At 41.8% G+C, this 14,264-nt stretch overlaps 1 protein-coding gene across 1 annotated transcript in view; it reads left to right on the forward strand.

The window, feature by feature from the left end:
- The window catches only part of TMEM67 (transmembrane protein 67), a 125,808-nt gene that overhangs the window by 58,867 nt on the left and 52,677 nt on the right, over window positions 1-14,264 (forward strand). Inside the window, exons 13-18 of the mRNA XM_078773451.1 lie at window positions 612-726; window positions 4,162-4,270; window positions 7,755-7,811; window positions 11,258-11,356; window positions 11,579-11,677; window positions 14,126-14,212. Coding sequence (XP_078629577.1) covers window positions 612-726; window positions 4,162-4,270; window positions 7,755-7,811; window positions 11,258-11,356; window positions 11,579-11,677; window positions 14,126-14,212 — 566 coding nt within the window. The remainder of the gene's footprint in view (window positions 1-611; window positions 727-4,161; window positions 4,271-7,754; window positions 7,812-11,257; window positions 11,357-11,578; window positions 11,678-14,125; window positions 14,213-14,264) is intronic.

Here is a 14,264-nt window from a genome sequence, read left to right on the forward strand (position 1 = left end):
TGTAAAAAATTGTTATAGAGTTTTTTGACATTATGGGGTATTACATGCAGATCAATGACAAAAAAAAAATCTCAATTTAATCCATTTTCAATTCAGACTGTAACAACAAAATGTGAAAAAGTCAAGGGGTGTGAATACTTTCTGAAGGTACTGTCAATTAATAAGTTAATTCCATATCGAATTATAGATATGCACGCATTAGCATCTCACTCATCACAATACACGGCCTAATCGGCACTCATAAATAATTTCTGACAAGCATCCATAATGGCTGAACTGATATTAAGAATTGTGATTTTTTTTTGGAACCTACATTGTACTGTTCGTTCTATAAAGTTTAAATTTTCTTCTTAAAACGGGACTGTCCGCTAAAGTGAACGTGTTGCAACAAAATTTATTGTATTGTGAGTTTGTTGAGCTGGGACTCTGAGGTACTTGTATGAAGAACATTAATTTTATGCTTAGTTTGAGTTTTAGTCTTATTTTCAGCGCGATACCTTATCAAGATAATAACAACAAAGACAGCAGTGTTATTCGGCCATAAATAAGCCATGGATGTGGACCTGCACTCGTGGAAAGATATAAACTGACGCTCTCCTTCATATGCGTAGGAAGTGATCGACGCCGTTGGGTGCTCATGCGCAGATTTCTGCTTGTGGACGCTGTTTGGGGCCTCGGGGTCCCTTCGTCTCGTCTTCTCCGTTTCGCAAGCTCTCTCTCAATCTTGTGAGTATAGACTCAACACAACTGTGTCCACTGTTTTATTGCAACCTGGAACTCCATGTGCATTTGTGCAGAAAGTTTATTGTAATGATATAATGCCCGATCATAATTGGCCAAAATGCAACAAATTTTGATTCGTAAGCAGGGGAAGAAAATACAGGAGTGGACATGTAGGGATGGCATCCTTCCATCTTCGTGAGACGGTGGGTTTGCAGTGGCCACAGGTGGTTTCTTCACCTTGAACTGCATTTACTGCAGCATGCAATGGATTAAGAGCCCAGTTCTGGATTTACATGCCTTCCCAAAGATCACATTTTTGTTCTTCAGGTGGTAGACTTTGGTTGGCACTCTGCTTCCTGTGCTCATGCTTTATTTGAAGTTAGTGGAGCCATTTCACATCATGGATTATTGTTCCAGCCCAGAGCTTTTGTGAGCGGTTTTCCCATGCATGCTTCCTCGGTTTTCCAAAGGTGGTGGTTGTCTCCCACTGTGGATATTTAGCTCCTCGTAGAGTGACAGGTGGTCTGTCACTGTGTAACCAAGGTAACAGAACCTGTTCATCACCTCAAATGGAGTGCTATTGAGGATGATCAATGGTTCTTCTGACACCTTGCCACATGAAAGCAGTTTTCTTGGTGCTGATGATCAGAGGGCATTGAGCATGCATGGGAGGGTCAGTCTCTGAGGTTTTGTTCCCGAGGTTTATTTGTGGGTAACGAGTGTGGCATCATCTGCAAACAGTATCTCTCTGATCATGATCCGACTCTGCTTGGTCTTGGCTCTTTGGTGGCACGAATTGCATAATCTGCTGTCAGACCTGGTGTGCAGGTAGATCCCTTTTGCATCAGCATCATTAGTCTCGTTTACAAGAATAGAAAAGAAGATGCCAAAAATTGTAGCTGCAAGAACACAACACCGTTTTACTACACTCTTGATTGCAAAGTTATCAGGCGAAGACCCATCAAGTACAACAGTGTTGTGCATGTTCCCACTGAAGGAGTGGATCGAACTCTTCATAATAGCAACTTCATAGGGCATCCGATCTTTTGTAGAAACCGTTCAGCTGACTGTGTCAAATGGATTGGTAAGATTGATGAAAGCAAAGAAGTGGCTTGCCTTGTTTTCTGCATTTTTCCTGAAGTTGCCAGAGGGAGAAGATCATGTCCACAGTTTATCTGTCTGCATGGAAACTACGTTGTTCCTCTGAATATACCAGATCGGCAATTTGTTGGATTATTTTTAGGATCAGTCTGGCGAAGGCCTGCCCTATGATGCCGAGGAGGAAAATTCCATGGTAGTTGTTGCTTTTCCATCGTGGTATAATTAAACCAGCTTGATAGTCAAGATTTTGAATGACAATGCCAGCCTGTTTGGACATGACTGGACAGCATTTCTTCACAGTACCAATGATAGATCTTCATGATTTGCTCTTCGCTCCAAGACGAAGAGTAAATTACAATAACCAAACAAGAAAGAGCAATCAGAGATTGCAAACCCTCGCCAGGATGTATTTTCAGTGGTTTTTAAGGCTTTTGTGTTAAAACAAATATGGCGGCCGAACCACGTGACCGATGACGTCATCATTTTTTTTTCTCCACCAGTTTGTGCCGACATGGTGCTCATGAAATTTCATCTTGATAGGATGAAGTTTTGTACTTGTCGAATTATGACGTCATAATGGAGGCATCTATGACAGCTTCATCAACATATTTTATTCCCCATGGAGAGTTCTTTACAATGATCCATGTCTATTTTTTTCTATTCAGCGCTTTCGGAGATATAGAGGTGCAAAGTTTTTCGGTTTTACCAAGATGGCGGCCGAACCACGTGACCTATGACGTCATAATTATCATTAAAATTCTGCAGGTTGCACCTGTGGTGAAAATTTCATGTCAATCGGACCAACATTTGCAGAGAAAATCATATTTATTCTGTGTGGACAAACAAACAAACAAACAACAAACAAACAGACAAACAAACGGACTCAAATGCAATACCCTCTCCTCAGGCGAGGGTAATAATCACATGTAATCTCTGCAAATCATTGTGGTTTTCAACTACCGGTAAACACATTTTTTTGTGCCTGAATTGATTTTGCATTGTAGTTATTAAATAATTAAATTGATGTCAATGGTATTCCAACAGGAGCGACGATAATTTTTTCCAGAACATGACATTGGCAATAATGAAAAGTGTCATTATACATCATTCACCCAAACATAACACAAATGGTATTGGAAATACTTCGGGAAATGATCCAAGAAGAAACCAGTCGTTCGGGAGAACAGATGCATCTTCAATAATAAGTGTCACAACCGTCTGTACAAGCCACTCGCAAATTCGGTCTGTTGACGAGGCTCATCTGCTTCGGTCGCTGAGTAACTTTCAACAGGGATTTTGAAAAACTATGAGCCTGGGTCTCAATGGGCCTGGGTCTCAATGGGCCTGGGTCTCAATGGGTTGAAAAACTATGGGCCTGGGTCTCAATGGGCCTGGGTCTCAATGGGCCTGGGTCTCAATGGGCCTGGGTCTCAATGGGTTGAAAAACTATGGGCCTGGGTCTCAATGGGCCTGGGTCTCAATGGGTTGAAAAACTATGGGCCTGGGTCTCAATGGGCCTGGGTCTCAATGGGCCTGGGTCTCAATGGGTTGAAAAACTATGGGCCTGGGTCTCAATGGGCCTGGGTCTCAATGGGCCTGGGTCTCAATGGGTTGAAAAACTATGGGCCTGGGTCTCAATGGGCCTGGGTCTCAATGGGCCTGGGTCTCAATGGGCCTGGGTCTCAATGGGCCTGGGTCTCAATGGGTTGAAAAACTATGGGCCTGGGTCTCAATGAACCCCGCTAGAAAGGGCATGGTTGATGAAATTGGGACAGTTAATGCTGGGCGGGGTTACTTTCCTTACTGTAAAAAGGTTTACAGAAATTTAAAACAATGCTCCCATATCCATTTCATCCATTAATACTATTTTGACGGTGCATTTTAAGTAGCATTAGAATCCCAAACTTTTCTTTACTTCAAAATCTTAGCAAGACTTCTGCCTCAATCCAAAGCCAATTTCCTGAACCGACGTTTGTTTGCTTCATTTGGATGGCGGCTCGTCATTGAAGAGCGACTTTAAAAGGTTCTGATTATATTCTTTACTACTTTTTGCAGGTTGATGATTACATTTTTTCAGTTAGGTGAAGAAGAAAGTGTGTTCTTAGTGGAAGAAAGTGTGTTCTTGGCTGTTTTTGTTTAAAGACATTTTTGGGCCAAATTTCCTGAATCTACTTTCTTCTTTAATCCGCAGCTGCTGGATCTCTATGTACAGTATCACCTATTATGGGACACCCTGTGCAAACAGCTATTTTTATTCCGTTCCCTTTAATACATATTTTTGCCCAGGTAACTGTGGCCATGTTTGGTGTAGTTGCTGTCATGTTTTGGATCTTGCAGCGTTACATTGGTGCCAGGCGAAACATTGGGCAGGATTTTACCTCCACTGCTCTCATTGCGATACTCAGAGGTTGATCTTGAGACAGCAGGACCTGATTCCATGGTGCAGGCAAGCCAATACAATGCTTCAGAATACCATTCTTTTTCCACAACTGTTTAGGAGGGATTACCTTTGATGTACAAGGATGTTTTACCAATGAAGTGAGTGTCCATTTTACCCTTGAGTTATGTTTAAAATGATGGATATGTAACATCTGCGAGTGGTTGTTAAAATTCCACATCCTGGTGTCTTTCACAAAAACGAGGCGATTGTCGTCAGACATGACAAGAAGAGTTATCTCTGAAGTTAAAAACACTACACAATCAAGGTGCAACATCAACATATTCTTATATGAGACATAAAACTGCTATGGTTAAATTATACAACTCTGTCGAACTGTTTGAACTGTGCTTGAGGTCAATTTGGGACGCAATATGAAAGTTAGACACCCTATTAAAGTTAAAGTTAGACACGCTATCTTAAAGTTGATCAGCACACGGAAACACTAAAGCACAAAATACACACACACACACACACACACACACACACACACACACACACACACACACACACACAGTTACATTTCTGGGAACCGGTCCCTGGGGTAGAGGGACATCCACGCAAGTAGGTTCCTGAGATAGTTATATCGTTAATAATTGTGTTTATATAGCCCCGTCCCAGGTTTAATGGGAAACGGGAGATATGCATTTGCGAGGGCTATAGAGAGGTATTCTTCCTCCTTCCCTCCCAACCCCCCACTGCATTGCCACAAGTACCACCGACCATATACCCAAAACCCACAGACATATAGGGGTTGGCGGGAGAACCTGTTAAGGCTAAGGCGTTGGCAGATCTGCAGCTGCTGGACATTGCCAACTCCAGCGCTGCTTATCAGCAGAGGAAGGCGGGGGGTGGTGGGGGGGGGGGGGGGGGAAGAGAGGAGGGGAGTGAGGCGGAGCGTCTGGAGGCACACCAATAAAGACGCTCTGTGTGTGGTCAGTTGTGAGGATCTGAACTTCTTCCTGTCTAATTTCCTCAGAGCATTTCTGATGGGCCCATGTCATACATGTTAGACAAGTAAGTAAGATTGCAGAAGGGTTTAAGTGTTAAAGAGATTAAGCATTTGCAGAATTCTCTGACCATTGTAAATTTAAACTGTGCCTTTTACTTTTTCATTGTACTGATTGTGTGTGATTTTGCATTGTGCTTCTTGATCCTTGTAAATACTTCTTGAAATTTGGGTAAACAGTTGTTTCCAGCCTGCCTGTTTCATCTCTTTCCTATTGACTCGGTTAAGGTGCATTAATAGGAGTTCGTGACATTACACCCCAACCGATTGGCTCAATAAAATAGCTGATATGTATCTGGCAGCTCTGCTCAGCGGCCGCTCATCAAGTAGATAATCAGATACATATCGAGAGTATTATCCCGGGTTAGGTAGTCAATTTGTGGTTGACCAGGTGTGGTTGACCTGATCAACCCCAGGTAAATGGTCTGTTGACAGGGGACCCTGGGAGATTTGGCCGTCCGATTGGCATTCGTGGTTGATTAACAACCCGCTGGACCGCGGAGTTATCCGTAGCCGGTGGCTTCAGCACCGGGACTTCGGGAGGAGTCTGAGAAGTCCCCTTATGGTGAACCCCAAGACCCGGGTCCATAACAATATACCGTACAGTCGTGGCCAAAAATATTGGCACCCTTGAACTTTTTTCAAATCATGCACCATTTCTTCCAGAAAATTGTTGAAATGTAAAAAATCTTTTGGTATCCACATCTATGTATTTCTTTGCATTGCAGGAGAAAAAAAATAAACAAAGCTGAAAAAAATTACTAAATCTTAGCTTATTCCACACAGAAATCCTAAAATGACCCAGACAATATTATTGGCACCTTTTAGAAGTTGTTAGAAATAATTAGATTTCAAGCAGGTGATTCTCCTTTACTTTGGAATTGAACTCACCTGTGGTGAGTTGCAGTTGCCCGCAATATTTTAAAAATCACTCATTCAACCAGTTTGAACAGAGAAAATGAGTCATTCTGCTGTTTTGTCACTGTGTGTACTGCAATGAGCAGGGAGAAAAGAAAGAAAACCAGAGAATTGTCTGAGGAGGTCAGACACAATATTATAGCCAAGCATGGACAATCTCAAGGCTACAAGTCGATTCCCAGAGACCTTGATGTTCCTGTGTCCACTGTACGCAATGTTATCAGGAAGTTTAAGGCCCATGGCACTGTAACCAACCTCCCTGGATGTGGCCGCAAGAGAAAACTTGATCGAAGATTGCAGCGAAGGATTGTTAAAATGGTGGAGAAAGTACCTTGATCAACTGCCAAACAGATTCAAGCTGACCTTCAGACACAAGGTACGACAGTTTCAACTTGCACCATCTGTCACCAACTCAATAAAAGGGGGTTATATGGTAGAAGGACCCCACTGCTGCTGAGAAAGACATAAGAAAGCCCGACTGGAGTTTGCCAAAACATACCTGAACAAGCCCAAATCCTTCTGGGAGAATGTCCTGTGGACAGATGAGACCAAATGAGAGATTTTTTGTAAAGCACATCATCTCTATGTTTACAGAAAACTAAATGAAGCCTTCAAAGAAAAGAACACCTTCCCTACAGTCAAACATGGAAGAGGTTCAGTGATGGTTTGGGGTTGCTGTGCTGTCTCTGGCACTGGTTACCTTGAATGTGTGCATGGGATCATGAAATCAGGAGATTACCAAGGCATTTTGGAGCGCAATGTTCAACCCAGTGTCAGAAATCTGGGTCTCTGTCGAAGGTCATGGGTGTTGCAGCAGGACTTATAAAAGCACCCAGTAATGGTTCAAGATAAAACGCTGGACTGTTCTGAAGTGGCCAGCAAAGAGTCCAGATCTAAATCCCATTGAACACCTGTTGGGAGATCTGAAAACAGCATTTGGGAGAAGGTACCCTTCAAATCTGAGAGATCTGGAGCAGTTTGCACAAGAAGAGTGGGCCAAACTGCCAGTAGAGAGGCAGAGGAAGCTCATTCATGGCTATAGTAAGTGCTTGACTGCAGTTATTTTGTCCAAAGGCAAAACTACCAAATATTAAGTCTAGGTTGTCAATAATTTTGTCAATGCCATTTCTTTTTATTTTCTGATTTAAAAGGATATATTAAGTTCTGAATCAAAAACAAAGTTTCTGTAATATTAACAGTGAAATAAAGAATTGTGGAGACCAAATACTTTTGTCAATTTCAACTTATTTTTTGGAGAAAATTGTGAGTTATTTGAAAAAAGTGCAAGGGTGCCAATATTTTTGGCCACGACTGTATATATATATATATTCACGCACACATATTCACATACACACACACATACAAACACATACACACTACAACTTCCATGTCACCATACTTTGCTAATACCTGTTGTGAATTTCACATTATATTTTTAAGATTACCTATTGTGAAATTTGTGATTGTTTTAAAATAACCTCTTAAAATATATTCAACAAAAATGTTGTTTTTTGTTGAAACGATGATATGATATAATCTATGCATTTATACTCCTGTTTCCTCCAGGTATCCTTTTCGGTCGATTATGCAATGAAGCAAGATGAGAACCAGCGTCAAACAGATGTAACTGATTTTGTTAAACCTTACCACTTGCACAAATATTAGTGATCAAACCAGATTTTTCTGATTCATACTGGAGAAATAAGTTGCATTTATGATTTTAAAAATATGATGCTTCTTTCAATAACTTAATATTGAATATCAGGACTTCATATCATATAACTCCATTCCCTCACAAATATCACTGAAAGCAAATATAGGAAACACTGGAAATTTTGTATTGTGTATTACTAAAAGAAGAAGTGTGTGTGTGTGTGTGTGTGTGTGTGTGTGTGTGTGTGTGTGTGTGTGTGTGTGTGTGTGTGTGTGTGTGTGTGTGTGTGTGTGTGTGTGTGTGTGTCACACACTTCATTCTAAAGAGTTTCTCCTGTCGTAGAATAATAAAATGGCACAGTTGGAAATCTAATAATCAATTTACTTCAAACAAAAATTCGTGTCTGTTTAATCACAAAAAAATACTGTGTTAAAATCCTGTTTTTCCATGGGGAAGAGGAAGAAGCAGGTTCCAATAATACTACAGAAGGGACCTTATAGAATAGAGCGTGATGGACACGGAAGGAGCATGGCGTCATAATTCGACAAGTGCAAAACTTCATCCGATCAGGATGAAATTTCTTGAGCATCATCTAGGGATAAATTGATGGAGAAAAGAAAACTAATGACAATTGGTCACGTGGTTCGACCGCCATATTTGTTTAAGTGAAAATCCTTTAAAACCACAAAAAATCCATTTTCTCTGAAACGACTGAACAGATCGAGGCCAAACTTTACATGCATGACCGCATACCCATGACGAACAAAAAGTTTGGGGTCTGTGACATTGTAGGTCACATCGTTTGGGAGCTATGATTTTTTGAAGCATAAACCTTGAAAACTTCCTCCATCATTTTTGAATACAACAACACACAACAACAACATGCATTTTAAGGCCATTTTCCCTGCTAGAGCAGCGGTTAGCCTTGCGGTCCCCATGACAATCTTCTTCATTTCTCCATTTTGAATAAAGAGTGGAAACTTCAGAAATTTGTTCTGCATGTCTGGATGCTAAAATTGTCATTTAGAATTTGCGATAGGTCACATGATTTGGCCGCGATAAATAATTCAACGGCATTGTTAAAAACATTGTATCTAATGAACCGCTTCATTGATCGACATGAAACTTTAAAGGAATGTCGAAGGGGTCAAGTGGAATAAGAGTATAAAATTTCAACATGATTGGTGTTTCGGTTTGGCAGCCATAAATAATTGGAAATATATATTTTTTAATTCTCTTGAACCATTTGATTGATCAATGTGAAACTTTCAACTAATGTAGATGTCGTCAAGTGGAATAAGTGTTTAAAAATTCAACCTGATTGATTGTACGGTCTGTTAGGTAGCAGTTGTTATTGTGTGAATTAGAAAAAACTACATTTCATCTTCTCCACCTAAGTGACTTTTCGGTGTATCTTTAATTATGATATAAAGTGGAGTTGTATGAAAGCAAGGTTGTATTAACGCAGGGTTGTATCAAATCTTGTCCGATGAAAGCAGCGTTGTATCAAAGCGTGTCCGATTAAAGCAAGGTTTTATTAACGCAGGGTTGTATCAAATCTTGTCCGATGAAAGCGGGGTTGTATCAAAGCGTGTCCGATTAAAGCGGGGTTGTATCAAAGCGGGGTTGTATCAAATTGTGGCTGTATCTAAGCAGGGTTGTATCAAAGCGGGGTTGTATCAAAGCGTGTCCGATTAAAGTGGGGTTGCATCAAAGCGGGGTTGTATGAAAGTGGGGTTGCATCAAAGCGGGGTTGTATGAAAGTGGGGTTGTATCAAAGCGGGAATGCAGGGGAAATCGGTTATCACTGCCAGCAGTTATAAAGCGGCAGTTCTAGTTTCTTTTCAAATCTTAGAAACAGAGTTCAGAATTTGCCAAATTTAGCCCAAAATTTCAGCAATTATTTTTCAAATCTCAGAAACCACCAGCCAAATCCAGACCAAAATTGCCACGAGGCATCAGGATTAGGACAATGCCTTGATCTTAAGTTGTGCTCCCCATGGCCGTATCGCCCTCGGAAAGGAGCCCACGTGCCTCCTCCCCGAATCCTTCATTTTCACTCAAATGCCTTCTGCTCCCCAAACTATGTGGCAGATTCAAACCAAATCTGATAGGATGCATCAGGACAGATAGGTCTTCTTGGGTTTTGCTCCTCATCCAGATCCGCCTCCTCAAAGGAGGTCCTAAATTCGGATAATTTTTTCCAAATCTTATCCTCTGAAACTCACTACGAGATTCAAACAAACTCCCTTAGAGGCTTTAGGACCAGGCCCAGATCTAAAGTTGTGCTCCACATAAGCACAGGCTCCTGCACAACTGGCACCATGGGGTCCGTCTGCCCTGTAATCCGCCATTTTCACTGAAATATCCTCTCCATAACGACGATACAAAATTGAACCAAGTTTAACAGGATTCATCAGGGCAGCAGGTTGTTCTCAATTTGTACTTCTCTGGATCCCCCATGGTGCCAAATTCAGTTACGGCATTCAAAACTGGGCTTTGGTAAAATCCAATTTTTATACCTTTGGTAAAAAAATTTTTGGTAAAATCCAATTAGTACCCCATTAACCAAAGTCGATTCTGTTCAAACAGTCACCACCCGATCACACTTTATTGGCCCTGTCCCCAGGCACCCTGACTGTTGGGGAAAATAACTGTCAGCCAACCCCACGGGGCTATTTATTACCCTTGCCAGAGGAGAGGGTATTGCATTTGAGTCAGTTTGTTTGTCTGTTTGCCCGCACAGAATAAATATGATTTTCTTTGCAACCGTTGGTCCAATTGACAGGAAATTTTCACCATAGGTACGCCTCCTCCTGTAGATTTTTAAAATGATAATTATGACGTCATAGGTCACGTGGTGCGGGCGCCATATTGGAAAAACCGAAAATCTTTGCACCTCTATCTCCGAAAGCGCTGCATAGAAAAAAAATTGAGACATGGCTCATTGTAAAGATCTCTCCATGGGGAATAACATATGTTAATGATGATGTCATAGGTGCCTCCATTATGACGTCATAATTCGACAAGTACAAAACTTCATCTGATCAAGATGAAATTTGTTGAGCGTCATCTAGGGATAAATCGGTGAAGAAGAAAAAAATGATGACGTCATGGGTCACGTGGTTCGGCCGCCATATTTGTTTTAACACAAAAATCTTAAAAACCACGTCCTGGCGAGGGTCTGCAATCTCTGATTGCTCATTCTTGTTTTGATTTGTAAAATATGCCTAAATGATGCTTTGTGCCATTTTGTGGGAACAGGTGCTTAATGGAAGGATTTCTACAACAGAAATTTCATTTTCTGTTGTCATTTATACAAGAGCAGCCATAAATAAATGTGAATAATAAGTATACCATTTTACCTTTTCCATGCATTTTCCACTGCTATTCTCTTTATTTTATATTCTTCTAGATCGCACTGGCAGTGCTTGGCAGCCTGGCTGTCCTGCATGCTCTTCAAAAGACAGTGTCCTGGCGAAGGCGCCAGGGATTGCATCTCCTTGACCTGCCGGTGTGTATGGTTGTTGTCCCATGATGACCATGTGTGGAATGTCATTGAATCTGGAATACTGTACCAACATGGTTATTCTTTGCTGGGAAGATCAGCCACAACAACATTACTATGCCACAAGTGCTTTAGTGCAGTTTACATACGTTGTGTTGTTGAGGAATCGCTTTGCCGTGTTGTGAATGGTTTCCAGCCCTTGTCACTGCTTCCTCTTGTACCATACAGTCGGTGTTGAACTTTCTTATCTTCTTTGCTGGTTTACTAGCCAATGTATTCTTCCTTGTGACATTTGGCACTGGATTGTACTGGATCATCTTCTACAAGGTGAGTTGATGACAAACCCTCGGTGGGACAGTAGGGTCACCATACATCGTAATAATGCTGTGGGTTCAGCTATAAGCTGCTTTCCCACATTGGAAAGCAGAATCCGCTTTAAAAACGTCTTATTATAATACTTTATTCAATGTTTTACGACTTTGATACAATTTACAGTTATGAGGGTCTGAGTACAACAGTATTGGAAATCTCCATTGGCCATCGCCAAAGCCCTGACTTAAACCCAATCAAAACTCTCTATGATGTCTTGCATTTTCCGTTAACTGCCAGTCAGCAAACTACAACCCAGCACTGAACATGCACTTGCTCTGATGTAATATTGCACAGTGGTACACCAAATCACTACCAAAATTGGGTATGACATATTGTGGACAAACATCATTATTTCACATGGAATAAATGGCTGCAAATGATTGTTCCTTATGGTCATGGAAAAACACGTCAGTGCATTGGCTTTGCATGAAGACAACATATTTGCTGCTTTTAATTCTCTCAAACATAAGCCTTAAAAAGTACTTTTGGTTACAGTATCTAATGCTCATACAGCATCTTTCAAATATATTGACGATAAGAGATATCGGTGCACTTTATCTACACCAGCAATGATGGCAATACACTATGGACAAACAAGTGGTTTATTTTGGGATTTCAAACTGGAGTTATAGCATCGTACGAGGCAAATGCTTAGGTGGGAATATTATTACGTTTGTGGGGGGTGGGGGTGGGGGGGTAGACAATGATTACCTTCGAGCCAGGTAGAATTGTATAGGTAGTATGCCCTGACTGTTGTGAAGAAGAGGAAACCCCATGTAGCATAAGTAGGAAATTAGTTTAGAGCGGATGTCGTGTAAACGCGTATCTTCGTTCCCATGACGAGGGGTGGGTTTATGTTAATTAGTTAGGGATTATGGGTAATTAATCCCCTGTATGTAATAGCCTCTGTTAATTTTCCTCTGTTCCTTATGACAATGCAGCACACACACACATAGCAAGAAATCGCGCATTTATAATACTAAATAAAAGTGACCGGAACAAGACATTGAACAATACCACTGGTGCCGCCAGCAGCCACATCACTACATCAAGCAGGCAGGCCCATAAGGCCATGCCCCGAAGAGCAGCGATTGGTCAGGACACAAGGTTGGTCAGGATGAGATGGCACTAGCTGATAGGAGCGGACATGCAGACGGGATCGGATGACGTCAGAGCCTTGAGTACAAAGGAGTTGGAGGGCAGCCATTTTCTCTCATTTTTCTGGGTTTGGTGGCGACATTTTGTCTCTTTGGTTCAGTCGCTCTCTCCGGGCTGGCCTCCATAGCGAACGGTCACATATACGGTGCGCTCTTGAGCGAGGGACATTCATTGAGAACGGTCACGATTTTATATATCTCTCTGCTTCGGGATTTCAGAACAAACGGCCGAAGTTCACGAGCGCTCTTGGCTTTCTCTCGGCTTGTGGACCAAAGCTCTTGCGTTGGAACATTGGTGGCATTGGTGCCATGCAGCCACAGTTCATAGCGCTCTTGCGCTGGAAGATGTGGGTGCTGGTGAGGCGGACGATGAGGACGAGTGCGGCTGAGTGAAAGAGGGCGCACTGAGGCCTACTTCCCGCCAGGGCCTGTGCCGCTTGGGGCCTGGAAGATTCCCGACGGGGGTTCAGGAGACGCTCAGAGCTAAGTGCCTAGTTGAGAAAGACACACACACACACATTTATTTTCCACATTTATTTTTCCCTTTGTGTGTATACGGGTCTGTATGGGGACGTCCCATTTAAGAATCTTATTTTTATTGTGCATTCCTTGATACCGGCATTTCTTCAATAAAGCCGGTATTTTTGTACATTTTAATGCCGTGTTGGTTTGAGTTGATTATTGCAGGTCGAAGACATCCGGTGGACCTGTGCAGGTAAGCGCTCGTGGCCCTTCCCCCACTCCTTGCCCTTGCATATAAAGAAGGAAGGTCCGAAGGAAGCCATTGGATTGAACGCCTCGGAGTTCAAGCTCGTTTGGTCATGTGTCGCCCTGCGGTGTTCACAACAGGGCAGACACATGACAATATCTTACAGGCTGATCTACAGTACCATATATGAGCACATGCCTCAAAATTGATGTCCTATGTACAACTAGATGAAAATGAATAAATAAGATAGTCCATTAGCTTTCAGCTACTCTTCATATTATGGATTGTTTGACCATGTGCTTATTTATATTCTGTTTCTGCTTGTTTGCCTCAGACGTCTCAGGCAAGTTTTTAAAGTCATTTCTTTCATCCTTGTACAACATTTCCCAACAACATGAAATCCTCCTACACATTTTGTCTGCTGTTGCTTTGCTGAAAAACATTCAGAAGTGAATCGACACAACCCTCCTTTTATAGGTCTTTCCTATGGCCCCACCTTTGGTGCAAATGAAGGCTTTGTTTCTCTGCCTCTTACAGAACCAGCAACAGGTGACTGTGCTGTTGCCATCAGAGCAAGAAGAGATGAGTTTTGTCATTTATGTATCCTGTGCTTTGGGGTTAAAGGTGAGGTTATATTTCCTGTTATTGCTGCCTGAGCTCAGCGTTGTGTCTTGGT

This window comes from Myxine glutinosa, chromosome 2 (assembly GCF_964187855.1).
Source record: "Myxine glutinosa chromosome 2, kmMyxGlut1.1, whole genome shotgun sequence".
NCBI classification, from domain to species: Eukaryota; Metazoa; Chordata; class Myxini; order Myxiniformes; family Myxinidae; genus Myxine; species Myxine glutinosa.